This window comes from Symphalangus syndactylus, chromosome 5 (genome assembly GCF_028878055.3).
Source record: "Symphalangus syndactylus isolate Jambi chromosome 5, NHGRI_mSymSyn1-v2.1_pri, whole genome shotgun sequence".
Lineage (NCBI taxonomy): Eukaryota > Metazoa > Chordata > Mammalia > Primates > Hylobatidae > Symphalangus > Symphalangus syndactylus.
In genome coordinates, this window is record NC_072427.2 from 47,010,250 (window position 1) to 47,031,584 (window position 21,335).

At 41.7% G+C, this 21,335-nt stretch overlaps 1 protein-coding gene across 1 annotated transcript in view; it reads left to right on the top strand.

Moving 5' to 3' along the window:
* Positions 1 to 21,335, top strand: part of MYO1E (myosin IE) — a 234,208-nt gene that overhangs the window by 122,580 nt on the left and 90,293 nt on the right. Inside the window, exons 5-6 of the mRNA XM_055278318.2 lie at positions 15,434 to 15,521; positions 20,391 to 20,480. Of these exons, the coding sequence (XP_055134293.1) occupies positions 15,434 to 15,521; positions 20,391 to 20,480 (178 nt within the window). The remainder of the gene's footprint in view (positions 1 to 15,433; positions 15,522 to 20,390; positions 20,481 to 21,335) is intronic.

Below are 21,335 nucleotides of genomic sequence, written 5' to 3' on the forward strand. Positions count from 1 at the left end.
AAATGAATTGTTTTCAATTAATTTTTAAGATTTCAGAGTTTTTATTTCTTTGATTTTAATTTTTGTATCCCATTTCTTATGCTGAAAATTCTTAGTTCCTGATTACATTTAGACAGAATAAGTTAAAGCTGTTAAAGTAACAATACCAATATTATTAGTAGCAATACTGAATTCATTTTAAAATTTCTTTGTTGGTTTTTGTCCAAATACCCAATATTTACAGTCAAAATACTGGGTTTCATAAAAGTCACTTAAAATAATCCTTTTCTATGTCAACCTGACCTACGGTTGGGTTCATTTATTTCATTTTCAAGTTTAGTTGTTTAACATTTTTAAATGTAATTTTGTTTTTATAATTATGCAAAACATTTACATGGTTCCAAAGTCAATACTGCAAAACGTGACCACTGAAGCATTTCAAGGTAAATATATATCTGAAGTATTTGGAGGTAAATATAGACTTCATGACATTTTACCCCTAAATATTTCCACATGCATCTGTGAAAAATTGAAACATTTTCTTACTAATCCTAAGACCATTATCATAACTCAGTAATTGTACATTTTCAACATTATCTAAAAACTTCAAACTTCTCTAATAGTCGCAAATGTCCTTTTCTGCTGGTTTATGCAAATCAAATAACGCTGAATGCATTTGGTTATGAATCATAAATTTATTTTTATCCTACCACAGTTGCCCTGTTATTACTATTTTTTTTCATGACACTGACTTTTTGAAGAGACCAAAACTAGTTTTCCTACAGACATCATTTACATTTGTCTAATAGCTTCTTCCTGGTCTCACTATACTTATTCCTTCAATTAGATTTTCTACAAATTTAAGGTTATTTCTAATGACTTGATTAGATGCAGATGCAAGTTAAATTTTATGAGGAGGAACACCTGGGTCATGTTGAATTCGGTTGCTTAATAGGAAATGCTTCTGTTTGACACTAAGCGGAGGTCATCGGCTACTAGAGAGTCAGGAGGTGTTTTCCTAGCTGGAATTTAATGAGGGTCCAGGATGAGTTTTCTGATAGAGTCCTCTGCCCTTTCTCTTTCCTCACATTTTCTCCCTTTTGGGTGTGTGCCGAAAGGAGTGGGATGGGAATGGTCTTCTTATATGAGCTTGCCAGTCTGGAGGCCCCCTCAGTCTTCTGCAGCCCACGTGTCTCCCTCCATCTGCCACTGCAAGGTCCACCTGCACTGAAGTGGGATGATGCCCACTTCCGATCCTTGTTTCCAGCTGTTCAGGTGGCAGAGCTTTCAAGGACCTGCTCCCAAGGATTTCTGTTTCAGTGGCTGTGCTTTCATTTAGGAGACGTGCTTTCATTTAGGAGCTACCTGGAGTTGGGCCAAACTTCATGTTAAGGGCACAGGCCTCCAGTAGACTGCCCTCCCTGCAGACATCAGCTGCGTGATCAGGGCTCCCCAGGCCACCCTCCTCAATTCAGGGGTTCCCACTACATCCCCCTCCCCGGTTCAATAATTCACCAGAACAACTCACAAAACTCAGAAAAGCCCTACACTTAGGATTACGGTTTTGTTCTGGCAAAAGGAGGATACTAATTAGAGCCAAACAAAAGACAAGAGGTTGAGGGCGAGGTCTGGGAGGGTCCAGAGGTGGAGCTTCTGGTTTTCCTCTCCCTGTGGAGTCATGGACAGCACTACCTCCTACCGGTATGAGGTGTGACAATACTCACAGTATTGCCAACCAGAGAACATCACCTGAGCCTCTGGTGTTTGCTCGATCACGCACCGCGTGCCTGGCCCACCTTCATTTTCCAGCTGCTCTCGAAAGCTTGTGCAAATGCCTTTAGTTTCCAGTTGGAGGTCAGAATTGCGATGGTATGTCCTAAAGCCCCCGACATAAATCACATCGTCAGACTCTCCTATGGTCAAAGCCGCCAAGCAAGGAAAAGCACTCCTCTTAGGTAGGACATTCCAGGGGCATAGACATCACTGCCCAGTCACCGAGGGCAAAAGCCTGAGCCCTTGAGTTAATTCTCTTCTGCACCAGTGCTGTGGTTTGTCTGCTTTGAGAAAGCAAATTGGAAACCTCTGGCATGCCATGGTTCATGCTCACCTGACCCTGGGCAGCACACCTCACACCTGTCTGGGCCTTGGCTTTTTCACCTGTGAAGGAACTGAATGACCAGATGACCTCTGAGGTCATCCTGGTTTTGGAACTCTTCCTTCCAAGTAATGTTGGAGAGGAGGAAAGGCAGGGAAATCCTGTTCTGGGTGGAAAGGCCAAGTTTGTAGCCCCCGACACTGGATGGGGCAGGTGCTCCATCTGTTAGGGGCCAAGTTGAATGGTGCCTTTTAAAATGCATTTGTGAGCAGAAAACATAAAAAAAAAAACATTTTCCTGGAGGCTGGAAGAAAAGCCTGCTCCTCATGGTAAGGGATTCTGGCATGGCTGGAAAGACTAGGAATCTTTAGTGTCATTTAATTAGGAAATAAAAAATGAATGATGACCTAATTTCTATGGTATTGTTTTAGACTTCCACCTCCCAGTTTCCCTGGTGTGCCTTTGTCTAAATGACACTTTAGATGGCATAATGCAGCCCATAAAGGCGACATTTCTAGTTTCCTCTCAGTCTTACTCATGTTTTCTAACACAGTGGATACAGTGACAGGATGGACTGGCATCTGACCATTTCAAGACTAGAAATGAGTGTAACAAGTCGGATTTTTTTTTTTTTTTTTTTTTTTTTTTTTGAGACAGAGTCTCGCTCTGTCACCAGGCTAGAGTGCAATGGCATAATCTCAGCTTGCTGCAACCTCTGCCTCCCAGGTTCAAGCGATTTTCCTGCCTCAGCCTCCTGAATAGCTGGGAATACAGGCGCCTGCCACCACACCCAGCTAATTTTTTTTGTATTTTTAGTAGAGACTGGGTTTCACCATGTTGGCCAGGATGGTCTCGATCTCTTGACCTCGTGATCCACCCACCTCAGTCTCCCAAAGTGCTGGGATTACAGGCGTGAGCCACCGTGCCTGGCCACAAATTGGATTTTAAAAGAAAGAAATCAAGGAAGGAGACGTCCTGCTTTCTCAAGCACAGGGCTCCATGGAGGCCTAGGTCCATCTACAAACTTGATTTGTCAAAACAGCTGGAGTTGAGCAGCCTTAGGTAGACTGACTCGCCAAGCAAACTCACAAGGAAGTGTGAATCAGACCCCAATTCATTATTTCATAGGGAGAATTCTGCCTCGACAGCTGATTATGTGCCCTGGAAGACAGTCCACGAAGGGAGCTAGATTACCACAAGAAGGCTGGATAGAGGGCTGAATTCTGAGCGAAGGGATGGTCGTATTTGCTAAATCAGCCACAGCACTCACCTCTATCTGAAGATGTGAACACGTGAACTAAGGGTGTTGCTCTAGTCTGCAGAACAGTCTTTTTACTTGGAGAAAACCCCCTATCTCTGCTGTTTACTTTCCTATCCTGACTCTGCTGTAAGTCAACCCCCTTTCATTAACCTACACTCTCTTCCTGCCAAGCCCTGACATCTATTAGGCTAACTTCTAGTAAGGAATAAACACCTGGGGTTGACCTTGGATATTTCCTATGCCTTCCTCCTCAGCCCACTGGCAGACAAATCAGGGAGAGTGGCTTCCATAGATGCTAACTTTTTTTTTTTTTGAGATGGAGCCTCACCCTGTCACTCAGGCTGGAGTGCAATGGTGTGATCTCGGCTCACCGCAACCTCCGTCCCCCGGGTTCAAGCAATTCTGCTGCCTCAGCCTCCCAAGTAGCTGGGACTTCAGGCGCCCATCACCTTGCCCGGCTAATTTTTTTGTATTTTTAGTAGAGACAGGGTTTCACCATGTTGGCCAGGCTGGTTTTGAGCTCCAGACCTCAAGTGATCCGCCTGCCTTGGCCGCCCAAAATGCTAGGATTACAGGCATGGGCCACCGCACCCAGCCTATAGATGCTAATTTTATCTACCATGCCTTGTGTTCACTAATACATCTTTTTTTTTTTTTTTTTGAGACGGAGTCTCACTCTGTCATGCAGGCTGGAGTGCAGTGACACACTTTTGGCTCACCACAACCTCTGCTTCCTGGGTTCAAGTGATTCTCTTGCCTCAGCCTTCTTAGTAGCTAGGATTACAGGGGTGTGCCATGACACCTGGCTAATTTTTTGTTTGTATTTTTTAGTACAGACAGGGTTTCGCCCTGTTGGCCAGGCTGGTCTTGAACCCCTGACCTCAAGTGATCTGCCTGCCTCAGCCTCCCAAAGTGCTCTGATTACAGGTGTGAGCTGCCATGCCTGGCCTAGGTTCACAAATTTAACTTTCTAGGGATAAGTATTTCTGATTCCTGAATGCTTTACTAGTTCAGTGGCTCTACAGATATGTAGGCTCCACCTCCAGAGATTCTGTTTCAGCTGATTTGTGGTGGCCTTGGAGCATTAATATCTTTTTTCAAGCTCTCCCAGCTCACTCTGCTTAAAAGCCAAGGCTAAGGCTCTTGAAATCCTCATTTCAGGTCACCTCTTGCTGTTAGCACCACCAGGCCCTGCAAGATAGACTTCCTGAGTGCCTGCCCTCTGCTGGTTGCTTTCGTATAGGTTGTCTCTTTTAATCCTTACCACTCTGTTGGCATTGTTTTTTGAAGCTACATCTAAAAAATGAGGCTTAAGAGAATTCCAAGATCCAAAACTAGTAGATGGCAGAGCCTCTATTTGAATTTAGCCCTGTCTGACTTCAAACCTTATGCACTTTCTTTATACCTATTAGCAGTGACGTCTGTCTAGGTCTCAGATTTCCCATATTTTAATGGAAATGTAATAGCTACCATATACCATGGGACAGAGGTCAGGACAGGTTCGCCAGGTTAGTTACCCCTGGACTTCAGCTCCTAGGATTGAAGTCTCCCACTCTGTCCCCGCAAATATAGGCGCTTTTTTATTTTTGTTTTTGCAACAGAGTCTCACTCTGTCACCTAGGCTGGAGTGCAGTGGCACAATTTCAACACACTGCAACCTTCGCCTCTCAGGCTCAAGTGATCCTCCCACCTCAGCCTCCCGAGCATCTGGAACCACAGATGCACACCATCATGCCTTGCTAATTTTGAAATTTTTTGTAGAGACGGGGTCTCCTTATGTTGCCCAGGCTGGACTCAGGTGCTTTTTAAAACTAACCCTTTGTCATTGTTGGCCGTGATGCTCTCTGCATACCCAGGAGGATGATGATTGGGCTTGTCATCAACTGGTGGATAAATGACACACAGACTGAGTTAATAGAAGAACATGACCTTATTGACACATTAGCTTTGATTTCTTACCAAGAGGTAAAGATGCATTTATATACCAAATGGCCATACCTGGGCAGTTTCTGTATTTTACCTGACTTGTTATCCAGTGGATAGGTCTGGAGGCCAGAGCTCAGTCTTCCCCTTCTTTTTATGGTTCTCTATGGCCTATTTCTATATTATAGCAGGCCTCTGAGTAGAGACATGATAGCACCGACGCCTGGTTCAAAAAGATAAGGATATTGGTAGCAAAGACATGGGATGTTGAGGGAATATGGAAATCTAGTGCAGCAGTAAGGGCCTGACCTGAGTTAGAAAGTCAAGGAGGAAGCCAATATATGACTTTCAATAAGCCTGTAAAGAAATAAAGGAATGGGCAAGTGAAGGTAGACTCTGGGCAGTGCCAACAGAAAAATGCAACAGCAATAGCTACATTAGCATCATAAGAATGATAGCGAGGCTGGGTGCAGTGGCTCACGCCTATAATCCCAGCAGGTGGGCGGATCACCTGAGGTCAGGAGTTCGAGACTAGCCTGGCCAACGTGGTGAAACTCCATCTCTACTAAAAATATGAAAATTAACTGGGCATGGTGGCAGGCGCCTGTAATCCCAGCTCCTCGGAAAGCTGAGGCAGGAGAATCACTTGAACCCAGGAGGCAGAGGTTGCCGTGAGCCAAGATGGCACCACTGCACTCCAGCCTGGACGACAGAGCAAGAATCCATCTCAAAAAATAAAAAAAATTAAAAATCTAAAAAATTTAAGAAAAGAATGATAGCACCTGAAGGCTTGGTAGGTACCTCTGAGCCCAGTAAATGATCCACCCATATCTGCTTAGCTCATTAATCTGTTCTCCAAAATCCAGAATTTGGATTTGTGCATTAGAACCACATATGTGATACCTTTGGATGTCAGAGACATCTCTGCAAATCTGTTTAACAAAATGGTCATGATGTGGTAAAGGAAGAACTAGCAAGCTTTGTTCATGATCTCTGCCATCTCTACATCACCAGACAAGATCTTGGCAGCGTGGCCAGAGGCATTTCTGAAGCCCTTGCCAACTGACCCATGGAGAATCATCGGGCCTTGGAGAACATTTAAGTGGCAGTTTTATGCTGCCATCAAAAGTGAATTCTTATCACTTTTGGCCTAAATCAGCTCTTGCACCTTAGGCTGTTTAAAAATACGATGTCAATTGGAAAGCATCCCATTTGGTGCTGTTTCTGCTTTTTTTATTTGAAATATCCTGATGCAGTTCTTTTCTGATGAGTAGACCGTCTGTCCTAAATATATCCAATACCAGTTTGCAAAGTCTTTGTCAGGTGCATCCTGCGTAGGAGCTAAATAAATACTTTTTTAAAGAATAAATAAAGACATGAGAGATATTTTGAAGGTACATCAGTGGGATTTGCTAACTGATTGAGTAAGAGAATTTTCGTAGAGGAAAAGGAGATAGTAGTCATCACTGGAGCTAAGATTTCTGACCCGTGTGCTTCAACATATATTTTAGATTTGAAATATGTAATTTTTGCAGTAGTAAAGATAAAAGGGAAAAATTCCCAGTGCCTCTCGTATTTGGCTCGTGGGTCTTTTGTGCTCTTTGCTGTGGCACCATCAGGTGTCTCCAGATTCTCAAGCTATCTTCCTGCCTTTGATGTATTTCAGGAACCTTTTATTATTAGTATGGAGACACTTTTCAGGGCTCTCCTGAGTTGCTGTGGGTCCACCCAGTTTCTTGTTTATCCCAGCAGCTCCAGCCTTTGACCTCGCCATCCCCGTGGCCTGGCTTTGGGAGGCCCTGTCAGCCCATACCTCTGACTATGATGGGGTTGCATGGGGCTGCCTCTGGCTGTAAATCTGAAGAGCAAGGGCCTAGATTGACCCTGTTCCCCAAGCTTTCTGCAAATCTTACATTCTAGTCTGGTTGCTAAAATTCCTTTATCATCAGCCAAGGAGTGCTATTCAGGAGGGCTGCCTAATTAATATATTACCCATTATCATAACAGCAACTCTTTTTCGAGTACTTGCTTTGCATCCTTTTATCATTTTTCATCTTTACGTCAGCCTAGCAAACTAGGTATTGCTATCCCCCACTTTTGCAGATCAAGAAACTGTGTCTCAAAGAGGTAATGAAACTGTTAATATCTTGCATTTGAAATGTGACAAAGTTGTGCTCCCAGCCAGAGCTGCCTGCCTCCGGTACAGCAGTCTTTATACTTTTCTCTGCTGTTTTGAGCCAGCAGGTGTTAGGTTAACTGGTTAATAATCCATTACCACTTTCACTCATGAGGTACAGTGGAAAGCCCTCTGGGGTGAGTCATAGGGTAGACTCTATTCTTTCTGTCTGAGGCGTGTGACCCCTGCAAGCCTCAGTTACTTCGTCTATAAAATGGGAATTCATACCTTAAATGAATGTAAAGAAAGTGTAATGAGGAAATACACATGGAAAATGTTTTTTAACTCTTAAAGAGTAATGTAAAAGATCTGCTAGTAACATTAAAAGGAATTTCAGAGCTGGGAAGTAGCTGGGCTGGGACTCAAACTTGGTCTTCATACTCAACATTGGGTTCCTCTCACTGCATCAGGCTGGGCCAAGATGAGCATTGCCATGTCGCCATCCATGTTCTTGGCAGACTAGGTGAAAATTTTGTTTGCTTGACAACACCAATTAACTAGATATTTGTCTGGGGTTGGGAAGAAATAACAGCTGTTGGTCTTATTCACACTTTCCCCAATCTGTTAAGGAATGAATTTGTCTTATTTACCCAGTGGTTTCAGCGTGGCTGTTTTTGTCTTTTATACCATTAGCCATGGCATGTATTTGAGAATTAGGTTTTTAGTGTAATTCTAAAGTCCAATGGAGGACCCCTCTCTCCATGGCCCTGGAACCTCCCAGATGTGCTTCACCTCCGACTTGTTTCTGTTCCAGATCTAGTAGGGCTGCCAGGAAGGGGAGTCTGTGAATTGAGCCATTGGAGAAGACTGTCCAGGACCTTCTTTGATGTGGTTTCTCATTCTCGCAGAATTATTTTGTCTTGTGATCACAGTGATGTAGGCTATTTGTTATTTGTTAGTTTCAACTCTGCGTGAAATAATAAATGTTGTTGGCAGAAGGCCTGCTTAAATGGGTGTGTATCAGTAAAGACTCAGGAGTAGCTAAAAGTTTGCTAATACTATGAACTGTGCTGTTCAGTGGGTTCCTTTGGGAAACCTTGTTGATCTTTATTGACTAGTCAACCCATATGAGGATCTTAAAGGTTTACCTTCCTCTGAGCAGTAGAGCTCTGGCCCCTGACACAGCCTCTCTCACCTCCTTTTCTAGCTCTGCTACTCACTAGCTAAGTGTCCTTCAGCAAGTTGCTTACCTTTTCTCACTTCAAATAATGGAGATAATAAAAGCACCTACCTCACAGGGCTCTTATGCGGACCAAGTGATTGACACATGTAAAGCACTTATAACAGTCTCTGACATGCATGATACACACAGTGAATACATCCTACCTACAATTATCAGAGCCACAATATTTCAGTGTGTTCCTTTCAAGCCTCCTTTGGAATTGATGTTATTTCTCATCGTCTGGACTATATTTTAGTAGATGAACAACTGTGTTCATCTCTTATAACTCTAGAATTACAAAAATTGGTTTTTAAAAAACTATCCCTATATTTTTAATCCTTGGGTTATACCTTTTGAAATAGAGTTGTGTTCAATACTGTATCTCTGTATATTTGAAAAAAACAAAGCAGGGTCTAATTAAATAAGTCTAATGGGAATTTCCATTGTCTTGTTTGTCTCCCTGACACATTGACACAGTTGATCCCGACTCCGTTGGCCCCCATGAAGCCACATGCATCTTCTTGCTTCTCTGTGTGCCTCTCTGACTTTTCTATCTTGTTCTCTGTGTTTGCCATGTTTTTTGCCCTTTACAGCTTTAAAGAGTTCAGGCATTAAATTTTGTAGGATGACTTCAGGCTGAGTCTACCCATTTCCTCGTGACCAGGTTCAGGTCATGCATGGACTACCATAGAAACAATGCAGGGCTCTTGATCACCTGGTTCCATAGGCATCTGCTAGGTTTCTTCTCATTAAATGAACTGTATTTTCTTTTAGGATGTGTATTTTGTGGGGATATATTCTCCAATTATGACAACATCCTTCTCCACATTAAACCTCCACCTACCAGCCTTAGCATCCATTAATGACTCCTGGTCACCTGTATGATGGCTACCAAATGGTGATGATTTGTTTCCATCATTCCTTCTACATTTATTAGTTGGCATTCCACTGTGTGGAAGAGCTTTCCCTTCTCTCCTATTTATTGATTGACTCATTTACTTTCTTACGGCAGTATGGAATTATGGCTTCCTATTTTATTCAAAGGATCGTAATCCATTATTATCATTACTGATTTTGATTTGGCCAGTGGGAACCCCTTCCAGCTGGCTCTTATATGCTTGACACGTCCACACCAGTCACTGTACATTTCCTTACCTTTTGGCACAGTTATATGTTCCACGCCCAGTTTGAATTTTCCCCGCTCCAGCCCTGGCATTGGTCATTTCCCAAAGCAGCCCTGGTTCCTTTTATTGAAGAATAGTATTCAGAGACCAACGAAAATTGTGTCAATTTTGAAAAACTAAGTAAATAATATATCAGTTGTTCTGTATAGGTAAAGGCAAGTTCATCTGTATGCTGCCTTGAGAAAATGGAAGTCTAGAGTCTGTATAAAATGTAGCACAAAATGGCACAGGCCAGAACCCTTCGTGCATCCACAAAGCTGAGCCCAAGATCACTGTCTTGGATCCCCGCACTGCCTTCCAGCTCCACTCCTTACCCCTCCCAGCTTCCCACATCACAATCAAGGCCTATTATTTATTTACTTGTTTATTTTATTTTATTTTATTTTTTAGAGACAGGATCTCACTTTGTTACCCAGGCTGGAGTGCAGTAGCTCAACAATAGCTCACTGCAGCCTCAACCTCCTGGACTGAAACGATCCTCCCACATCAGCCTGCAAAGTAACTAGGACCACAGGAGCACACTACTACACTCAGCTAATTATTTTTAATTGTTTTTATTTAAAATTTTTTATTTTTATTTTTGTTTATTTACCTATTTGTTTTTGAGATGGAGTCTTGCTCTGTCACCCAGGCTGGAGTGCAGTGGTGCAGTCTCAGCTCACTGCAACTTCTGCCCCCTAGGTTCAAGTGATTCTCATCTCTCGGATCTCTTGAGCAGCTAGGACTACAGGCACGTGCCGCCATGCCTGGCTAAGTTTTTTGTATTTTTAGTAGAGACGGGGTTTTACCATGTCAGCCAGGCTGCTCTTGAACTCCTGACTTAAGGTGATCCACCCGCCTTGGCCTCCCAAAGTGCTGGGATTATAGGCGTGAGCCACTGCACCCAGCCAATTGTTTTTATTTTTATTTGTTTTATTATTATTATTATTATTGTTTCTTTTGTGTTTTGGGGTTTTGTTTTTGTTCTTTTTACGAAACGAGATCTTGCTGTTTGCTAAGGCTGGTTCTCCAACTCCTTTGGCCTCCCAAATTGTTGAGATTACAGGTGTGAGCCACTGTCTCCTCAAGTCCTGTTTAACTACCCATGATTCCCTTCATATGTACCCCACAGAATTTTTGCCTCTTATGTGTGACTCAGGCTTCATCCCAACCCGTAACATGTGTACACACAAGTACACATACACACACGCAACCCACCTGGCTAGTTTGATTGTCCTTGTGGAGATGTAACTAGTTGTGACTTCGTTTAGGAATCTTTTGATCAGGGATAGCTGCCACCCCCAAATGCCTAAAGCCATACCGACATCTCCACTGTGTTATTAATAGCCTTTGTATACTCGACTTCCATATGAGACAGTGAGTGAGCTCTTCCCTGACAGGAGCCACATCTCATTCTGGCCTTTGGCTTAACACACTGGGGCAGAGGGGGGTGTTAGACAATGTGTGTTGCATGAACAAAAGTTGACATCATTTTTGTTTTAAGTGTTTGTCCTTTTTAAACCACAAACAAAAAGTTGGAAAAGTGATATTTCAATTACATTGATTCAGCCAGTTACAAGGGAACACCAGTTCCTGTGGTACAGAGCCAGGAGAGAGATTTTTAGATCAGAAATGGCGGATGGGAGTGCATTGGTGAGTTGTCCAACAGTGGTAACAGCTGATCCTACTTATTTTATGGAATATCTCGAAAAAATCAAAATAAAAAAGAACTGAAATATTTTTACATTTGCTGAATAAGTCGAAGTGAATAGAAAATACTATTGACTTTTAAGTGAGGAATAACCTTTCTCAGAAAAATAATTATGGCCCTTGGATTATACCATTGTAAATGGCTTTTTTCCCCAGAACATTCTTTCCATTTCGTTGATATTTTACCATATGTTTCCATTTCTATAGTTAGTACACAGACCCCCCCACACACACAGACACACACTATACAATACTTCCTATTTGAATTAATATTTCCTATAAAGTCTGTTATGACTTTGATTTAAAATTGCTTGGCTTATTCCCAGCTGGCTATACAAGAACTAGGGAGTTTGTTAGAAATTCCTATTCCTAGACTCTGTCCCTGGAGACTGGGATCCAGCAGGTCAGAAGACAGGCCCAGACATGGGCAATTAAAAAGTACTCTGACAATTCTGATAGACTGCCAGATTTGGGAACTACTGGGATATTTTCCTAATTTCTAGAGTATTTGTGTGTGTGTGTCCATTTTATAAGTCAATTAAATTAGGACGGGTTGCCTGGAAGCATAAACAAAGCAAATTGCTCTACAATAACTGCTGTGAGATGCAAAGTAAATAATCTGGGATGTATTATTTTGTCTAAGACCTTCACTTTCTTTTAACTTGGGTTTTAGTTCTGGAGAAGAAACAGTATTTTCTCATCCCAAACAGGCCAGCATGATTATGGTTGTATATACTGTAAGTTTCAAGTCATTCTGTAACATTCCACTATTGTACCATATTTTGACCAAATCACCAGCCTCTGATCAATAAAAATTCTTCTTAAGTGTCTGTAAATTGAAACCAAGTAATGAAAATTCCGATCAATGTTTAGTGAGAACTAATCATTTTAAGTCTCCTGGAAAAGATCACAGTTGCTGAGAATGCAGATATCCTATTTTTGGAACTGGTATACTTATTTTAATATATTAAAAGAGCTACTTTCCATTATCATTACTTTCTTTTGTTTCCAACAAAAGAGACAAAAGATTTCATGTCTGAATACAGTATTAACCAAAGACACAGTAGGGGGATTACTAGGATTACTGTCCTTTTATAATTCTTTTTTAAATTTAATAAATTCCCCTTTATATATATTATTTTATAATTCTAATAGGGTTTGCTCACACTTGCTCTCTCTCTCTCTCTCTCTTTCCCAGCTTGTTCTAATGAAGTTTAAATGTGACAGTGTAAACTTAAGGAAAAGATACATACTCATGGTGATATATAGGAAGTTGAATAATAATAATGTAATGAAATTGATCATTAGTGATTATTGTGAGGTGTGATCCCTCCCTTTTCTCTGGAAAAGCTGTTTTAAAAAATATGAAATACACAAATTTCAAAAAATCTAAAAAAATTATTATTATTATTTTTTTTTTTTTTTTTGAGACAGAGTTTCATTCTTGTTGCCCATGATGGAGTGCAGTGGCTCAATCTCGGCTCACTGCAACCTCTGCCTCCTGGGTTCAAGAGATTCTCCTGCCTCAGCCTCCCGAGTAGCTGGGATTACAGGCACCTGCAACCACGCCCAGCTGATTTTTGTATTTTTAGTGGAGATGGGGATTCACTATGTTGGCCAGGCTGGTCTTGAACTTCTGACCTCAGTGATCCGTCCACCTTGGCCTCCCAAAGTGCTGGGATTACAGGCATGAGCCACTGTACCTGCCATAAAAATCTTAAAAAAATCGAAAATTATGAGAAAGCACATCAAAAGAAAAAAGAGCCAGGTGTTGTGGCTCACACCTGTAATCCCAGCACTTTGGGAGGCCAGGGCAGGTGGATCACCTGGGGTCAGGAGTTTGGGACCAGCCTGGCCAACATGGTGAAACTCCGTCTCTACTAAAAATTTAAAAATTAGCTAGGCATGGTGGTGTACACCTGTAATCCCACATATTTGGGAGGCTGAGGCAGGAGAATCATTTGAACCTAGGAGGTAGAGATCGCAGTGAGCCGAGATTGTGCCACTGCACTCCAGCCTGGGCGACAAAGTGAGACTCCATTTCAAAAAAACACAAAAAACTATTCCTATACCAGCCTCCTGACACGTCAGGAATATTTCTTTTTCCTTGTCGATTTGTTTTTGCCCATACATTATTTTCACATAGTTGTAAACTTGTTATAAATATAGTATCTTCTATTCACATTACCACTTAACTTAGGCTGCATTATCTTTATGTTGCTACATAGTCTGTGTAAGTACTTCGAATGCCTGTGCAGTATTATATTGGGTGGTTGTGCCATTGTAATCTTGGACTTTCCAATATTCTTGAATGTTTACATTGTTTACAACTTATAAAAGGGAGTTTCATTGTTGCCAAAACATGTAATTCAAATGAGAGAGTGCATGTGTTGACCTTGGATCTAGTAAATACATCATCTGAGTATGTCAACCATTTGAAAAGATGATTTCCCCATGGAGTTGAATTTGCCCGACCTACTTACTGCCTGTGAGTAAGCATGTCTTCTGGAAGAGTGTGACACCTGTCCCAGGCTTGCTGGTTTTCTACTTGTTATTGTAGGTTACAAAATTTCAGTTTGGTTTTGTTATTCATGTGACCAGGAAGCCAGGAGCATAGCACTAGGATGGTGAGTGAATTGCATAGATGGGTTCAGACTTTTGAAGGTCATGAGCCCTGAACAGAGGATGGTTCCCGCCTCCCCATAATTTCTTTAAAACCATATTATTAGTTCAAGGAAATTCAGCAAAGTTCTGAGTTTTGCTATATGGCCAGCTCAATTCTCTGTTCGTTTCTTTTGTTTTGTTTTGAAATGTAAAATTATTTCAAATTTCGGTTTCCTTTTGGGAATGGGAGTGTCACCTTGCTTGGTTGTTCCCTAAGCAAATGTTTTCTCTTTCCTTGAGTAACTCAGCAATCGATAACAATTAATCTGGGCTGGATATTCATAGAAGAACATTTGCTCTGCACCCTAAAATTTTTTATCGCAAAGCGCGGACAAAAATATTGTCCTATGAACTTGTAGCAGGCTGAATTTTTCATACTAACTCCCACCATCATTTTATATGACATGGGGTTCTTTAATTCTATCCTGGTAACACAAAGGGTACCAATAGAAAGATGAAAAATCTGACTGACTTAAGCATGTTTTGAATTGAGGTCATTATCAATTCAGGGGGATTTTGAAGGAAGAATGGGGATTTTGAAGAGGAGACTATATATTATTAACAAAAGGCTCTCCCCATGCAGGAAGGCTACCCAGCGGAAGGTGGCCTTTGTTACTCAGGATGTGGTTAATATTGCTTCAAGGTTTAATTTTAGAACTTCTAAAATAAGGAAGCTTGCATCAGTTCAAGGCACATGGTTTGAAACCTCAGAGTGCCCACTTTTTCTTTTCTTTTTTTAAATTACAAAAATAGCATATGCATTATAAAATGTTTGAAAACTAATGAATTAAAACAAGTTTCTCTAGTCTCTGCCTTGACCAAAGCCTTTGTTAATATTTTGTGGTAGTTCCAGTCTTTTTTTTTAAGAAAAAAAATTGTAATCATGTTTTGTATATAACTTGAATGACTTCTTTTACTTAACATGATTTCATTTGCTTGTTTCCTGTGTTTACAGGCTTCATGTCAGTTGTAATTTATGCAGAATTCCACCGTTGTGATACTCCATAATTTTCCTAATCATATCCCCCATTATTGGGCATGTAAAATGCTTAATGGTCAGTGGTGTGCACAGTGGTAATTATCCACACCATGTTAATCCGGCTCACATGGGTCACATGGGCGACCTAATCCTGCTGTAACTTGCTTTTCTCTACTGGTATTGTACTTAAAAAAAAAAAAAAAGAATTCTTTTCTGCCTGTTTTCTTTTTCTTTTTGTTTGTTTTGTGTGATGGGGGGGACAAGGAAGGGACCTGGTCGCAATCCACTTCTCAGGTGGGCACTTTGTCTGTCTTTCTTTAGTGGTGAAAGTGGTGCTGGAAAAACAGTGGCTGCCAAATATATCATGAGCTACATCTCCAGAGTGTCTGGAGGAGGGACCAAAGTCCAGGTGAGTGGGCAGTGGCCCATTATGATACCTTATGTTATGGGAAATGTAAGAGGCTCCATTTGCTGTTAGAAAAGAATTTTTCTTCCACAGAAAAGACACTGGTTCTTCTATAACTGTGAAACTTGAAATCTGGAGTGGAAAGGAATAGCGTGTGTGTGTGTGTGTGTGTGTGTGTGTGTGTGTGTGTGTGTGTATTTTTTTTTTTTTTGAGACAGAATCTTGCTCTGTTGCCCAGGCTGTAGTACATGATCTCGGCTCACCACAACCTCTGCCTCCTGGGTATAAGCGATTCTCCTGCCTCAGCCTCCTGAGTAGCTGGGATTACAGGCGTGCCCCACCATGCCCATCTAATTTTTGTATTTTTAGTAGAGACGGGGTTTCACTATGTTGGCCAGTCTGGTCTCAAACTCCTGACCTTGTGATCCACTCGCCTCGGACTCCCAAAGTGCTGGGATTAAGGAGTAGCATATTTTAAGGTAGATGTGCCTAATATATAATGAACTCCTACAAATCAATAAAAAGATCAGCAGCCCAAAAGGAAAATAAACAAAGGACATGAAAGACGACTCATAGAAAAGGAAATATAAATTATTCACAAAACATGAAAGTATGTTCACCATCATGATAAAAAGAAAAATGCAAATTAAAACTACATTAGAAAACTATTTTTTTGCCTATCACATTGGCCAAAATCTTACCATGTTTTAAACACTTGATTGGTAGGAAGTAGGGACACAGTTGTTCTCATACATTGCTGGTAGGAGATGAACTAGTACGTTTTAATGAAGAACATTTCAGCAAAATCTATTAAACTTACACATATATGCCATTTGACTCAGCAGTTCTGCTGAAAAGAATTTATTCTTTAGATATGCTGAAATATATACAAAATAATACATGTATAAAGTTATCTCTGGCAATTTTGGTAATGCAAAAGACTGGAAACAACTTAAGTGTTCATCGCTAGGCAACTGGTGAAATAATTTGTGGTTCGTTATATAATAGAATATTACACAGCAATAAAAATGAGGCTTCATGTACTGACAGAGAATAGTCTCCAAGATGTATCATTAATTACAAAAGACAAGGTTCAGAACATTGTGTGTAATATATGCTGCCATTTGCGGGATCAAAAGAGAGTGTACATTTGTATTTGTTTGGGTGTGTATCGCATATCCCTCGAAGTATACACAAGAAACTGTCAACAACAGTTGTCTTGAGGGAGGGGAGCTGGGAGGTTGGGAGAAGGGCCTACCCTTCCTGTATACCCTTTAGAAACTTGCATGGTTTGAACTATGTGAACCACTTGCCAATTCAAGAAAGTGAAGGAAAAAAGAGATTAAAGAGTATAAAGGAAGTGTTAGGAAAGAGAAAAGATCCAGAGAATGAGGATACTCAAGAGGTGAAAAATAAGATCAGCATTGGCAGGAATGAGTAAAGCCTACTCCCCAGAGCCATGGATGATGGTGATGGCGAGCTAAGGTCCATAAGGGGTAGCCCAAGCTTGGCGCTCATCAGCAGTATGCACCACTGGTGACAGAATTCCTTCCAAATATTAGTTTTTTAAATCAGAATTATTTAGTGTTATTGCCATGGTCAGCTGTAGACTTTCAAAAGTCTACAACACCAGGGAGCTGGCTATAAATGCAGATTCTTGGGCCCTACCCCAACCTACTACGTCCACATCTGCATTTTGACAAGCTCCCCAGGTGATTCATGAATATTAAAGTTTGAGAAACACCAGGCTGTATTTCCATAACCTTGTTTGGGGTGGAGAAGTGGGTTAATTTTCCTTAAAATTCTCTTTATTGTGGTTCCTTTTTTGTTTGTTTGTTTGAGATGGGGTCTCACTCTGTCACCCAGGCTGAAGTGCAGTGGCACAATCTCAGCTCACTGCAGCCTCCTGCTCCTGGGCTTATGCAATCCTTCCACCACAACCTCCCAAGTAGCTGAGGCCACAAGTGTGTGCCACCATGCCTGGCTAATTTTTTTTTTTTTATTTTTGGTAGGGACAGGGTTTCACCACATTGCGCAGACTGGTCTCAAACTCCTGAGCTCAAGCGATCCACCCACCTGGGCCTCCCAAAGAGCTGGGATTACAGGCGTGAGCCACCATGTCTGGCCACTGTCTATTAATTAAATAGTGTTCTGTCATGTACTGGTAGATCAGAAAGCTTAAGGTAGAGCCAAACATTCCTCCTTTGGGTTTGTGGATCAACTCTTTCTATCTTTTGTTTGCTGGCCAGACGTGCCTATACCATTTAACAACAGCTTCTCTCAGGGAGAGAACAAAAGACAGCATCTTCTCTGTCTCTTCCCTTCTTTAATTACAGACTTTAAAACTGAGAATATTTATGTATCTATCCATCCATCCCTCCATCCATGCATCCACCCATCCATGCATCCATCCATCCATGCATCCATCCATCCATGCATATCTATTCGTCAGTGATCAGTGTTGTCTAACAGAATTTTGTGGCATGTTATGAGCACATCAGGGAAAAGAGAAAGAGCAAACTAAGGTTGCAGAGTGAAGGGTTCTTAAAGTGGCCTCTTTCTCTGAATGAAAGGAAGATGGAGAGCAGCTCTGTGCAATAGAAAGATGAAGCAAGCCATATGTGTAATTCTAAATTTTCTAGTAGCCATGTTAAAAGAAGTAAAAAGAGAAAAAGGAAATTACTTTTTAAAACAATATTATTTAACCCAATATGTAAAAAATGATTTTATTATATAATCTGTATAACAAAATTAATGAGATTTTTTTTTGGTACTAAGTCTTTGAAATACAGTGTGTATTCTACAGTTATACCTCAGTTGGGGTAGCTTACGGCTTCCATATTGGACAGTAAGGGCAGCTCTAGAACCTAGGTTCATGTGGTTCAGTCCACTTCCTTTTCTCTATTCCTGTGACTGTACTGGATCCTGAGAGGGCTGACATGGAGACAAGAATCCAGGATGCTGTTTTGCTGCTTTTTTTTTTTTTTTTTAGACAGAGTCTCACTCTGTCGCCAGGCTGGAGTGCGGTGGTGCGATCTCAGCTCACTGCAACCTCTGTCTCCTGGGTTCAAGCAATTCTCCTGCCTCAGCCTCCTGAGTAGCTGGGACTACAGGCGTGTGCCACTACGCCCAGCTAATTTTTGTATTTTTAGTAGAGACGGGGTTTCACCATGTTGGCCAGGATGATCTTGTTCTCTTGACCTCATGATCCGCCCACCTTGGCTTCCCAAAGTGCTGGGATTACAGGCGTGAGCCACTGCACCCGGCCAATGGGCTGCTCTTTTACCTCAGTTTGCTCTTTCTCTTTTCCCTAATATGCCCACTACATGCCACAAAATTCTATTGAACATCACTGATGGTTGATGAATACATGTGGACGGACGGATGAATGGATGGATGAACTGATAAAGATTCTCATTTTTAAAGTCTGTAATTTAAAAAGGGAAAAGATAGAAAAAGATTCTGTCTTTTGTTCTCTTCCTGAGAGAAGCTGAGTGTTGTTAAATGGTATAGGCATGTCTGGCCAGCAAAAAAAAGATAGAAAGAGTTAATGAAATCCACAAACTCAAAATAGATTTTACAAAGAAAAGCAGAGTTTATATAAATCCATGAGTTTTTAAAAGAGAGTAGGCAGGTTGGAAGTATGTTTCTAAGCTTTGAAACTGACCCATGAAAGGACCACCCAGAATTGCCCTTGGTGCCATGGCTAAGGATGATTCCCTAGTCAGAATGAAATCCCAGTTCTCATTTCTCATGGCAGTTTCTCTTCTGAATGTTCAGGCAGGTGTCTGTTACACCCTTTGTAACACTTTGGCTGTTACATAGTCAATTAGTAGTTAGTGCATTAATTTACTCCTTTTTGCTACACCCCTATGACCTAGTAGCCAGACTGCAGACAGTTAATGTTGATTTTTCTCTTCCTGTTTTCCTATGAGGACAATGATACAGAGCCCTTGGCTTGGAATTAGTCAGTAGCTAAAGAGCACAAGCCAGAAGACTTGTTATTTCTGGAACATGTTTAACCATAGCATGTGAATAATTAGAAGTACAAGGAATGACTCACTTGTTGAAAGACTTCTCCAACATCAAATTCTATCTATTGAGCTGTCTCATGTCTATGGTGTGTTTTGCACACTTATGCATAGAACTGAGATGTTTGAAAAAACAAATCCTTCCCCTCTAGGCCAGGACTTGTTCCACACGATCCACTGTTGACCCTTGCTGCTCAAAGTGTGTATCAATGCTGGCAAAACCAGCAACACCAGGGAGCTGGCTATAAATGCAGATTCTTGGGCCCTACCCCAACCTACTACGTCCACATCTGCATTTTGACAAGATCCCCAGATGATTCATGAATATTAAAGTTTGAGAAACACCAGGCTGTATTTCCATAACCTTGTTTGGGGTGGAGAAGTGGGTTAATTTTCCTTAAGATAACTTGCAGTGAAGCAGGTGGAGACGGGATGAGATGGGTTGGTAGAGTAGTTGGGAAGGGGTAGTGAGAAGAAATACCCTGGCCAGAACAGCAAGGAGACACCCCTTCATGTACCACTTCACTTTTGGTGAAGTTGCAGCAATCAATTTGGAAACCCAAGCTGAGAACGTTTGTATGAATAGTTCCTGATTCACAGTGGTGCCCTGGCTCCTGGGGACCCTTCATCAAGCCATGGGAATTGAAAGACCCAAATACACAAACAGGTTGAGGTCTGTCATGGTGAAAGAATAAATCCTCCAGAAACCCCGCCAGTGACACACAGATGTGGGGCCCCTCGCCTTAATGCATTCAGAAACCAGGTCCTTAGAGAAAGTTTGGCGTACACTGTATGGTAGGTGTTCACACCTTCCTAACCTCCGGTCTGTTTGCTGGGACAGCACGTGAAGGACATTATCCTGCAGTCCAACCCACTGCTGGAGGCCTTCGGGAACGCCAAGACCGTCCGGAACAACAACTCCAGCCGATTTGTAAGTCTCTTCCCTGTTTCAGAAAATGTCGCTTGATTGATGAAGTTGATGTTTCTGACTGAAGTCCAGTATCCCACAGGAAATGGGAGCTTTTCACATATCATCAGGAAGCCACCTCTTCAATCTCTCCTTCATTTTCTATAGCAGCGTGCCGCCAAGCTGCACTTTGCCCTTTTTTGCGCCCCGGGGATACAAATAAGATAATTTTGAAAATCATTTTCCACATCAGTTGCCTTACTAAAGAAAACAAATGATGAAAGTGGCAGCTTTGGCCTTGGAGGAGTTGTTTTTATGCCCTGGAGAAAAGACCTTCTTTCCTAGAACAAGAAATAACTAGAGTAGATGGGTATCCCAGGTATCATTTCCCACTGGCAGTGGTTTTGCTTCTTAGAACTTGGTCCATAGACTGAAGGGTGCAGAGAGTTTGACTGGTCTTGCACCTTGGAGAGAAACTTCCTCCTTTCCGTCCCTCGGAGCGATCTGCCTGCCCACCACAGCCCTCTGGCTTTGTGGGTCTGTCTTATGCCCTACCCTTGTAACCTAACGACATCCCAAAGTGACTGGACCTGGCCTCACAGGTTGCCTCTTAACTGGCTTACCTAACTGGTAATGAAAATGTCAACCAAATGCATTGTTGTGAATGCTCATTTAGTCATGTTTCTGTCTGGGTGTCTCCAGAGGGGGTAAATAGGAAAGCTGGCAAGGCTGAATATGAATATGTTCCCCTTGACAAAAGCCACATTTACAAAGAAACAAATGTTTACCCAGTAACCTTGATTTATATAGATTTTGCATCTTATTTCAACCATAGATCATGTCTGGCACTAAAGCATTCGCGGAGCCATCTGTGAGGCT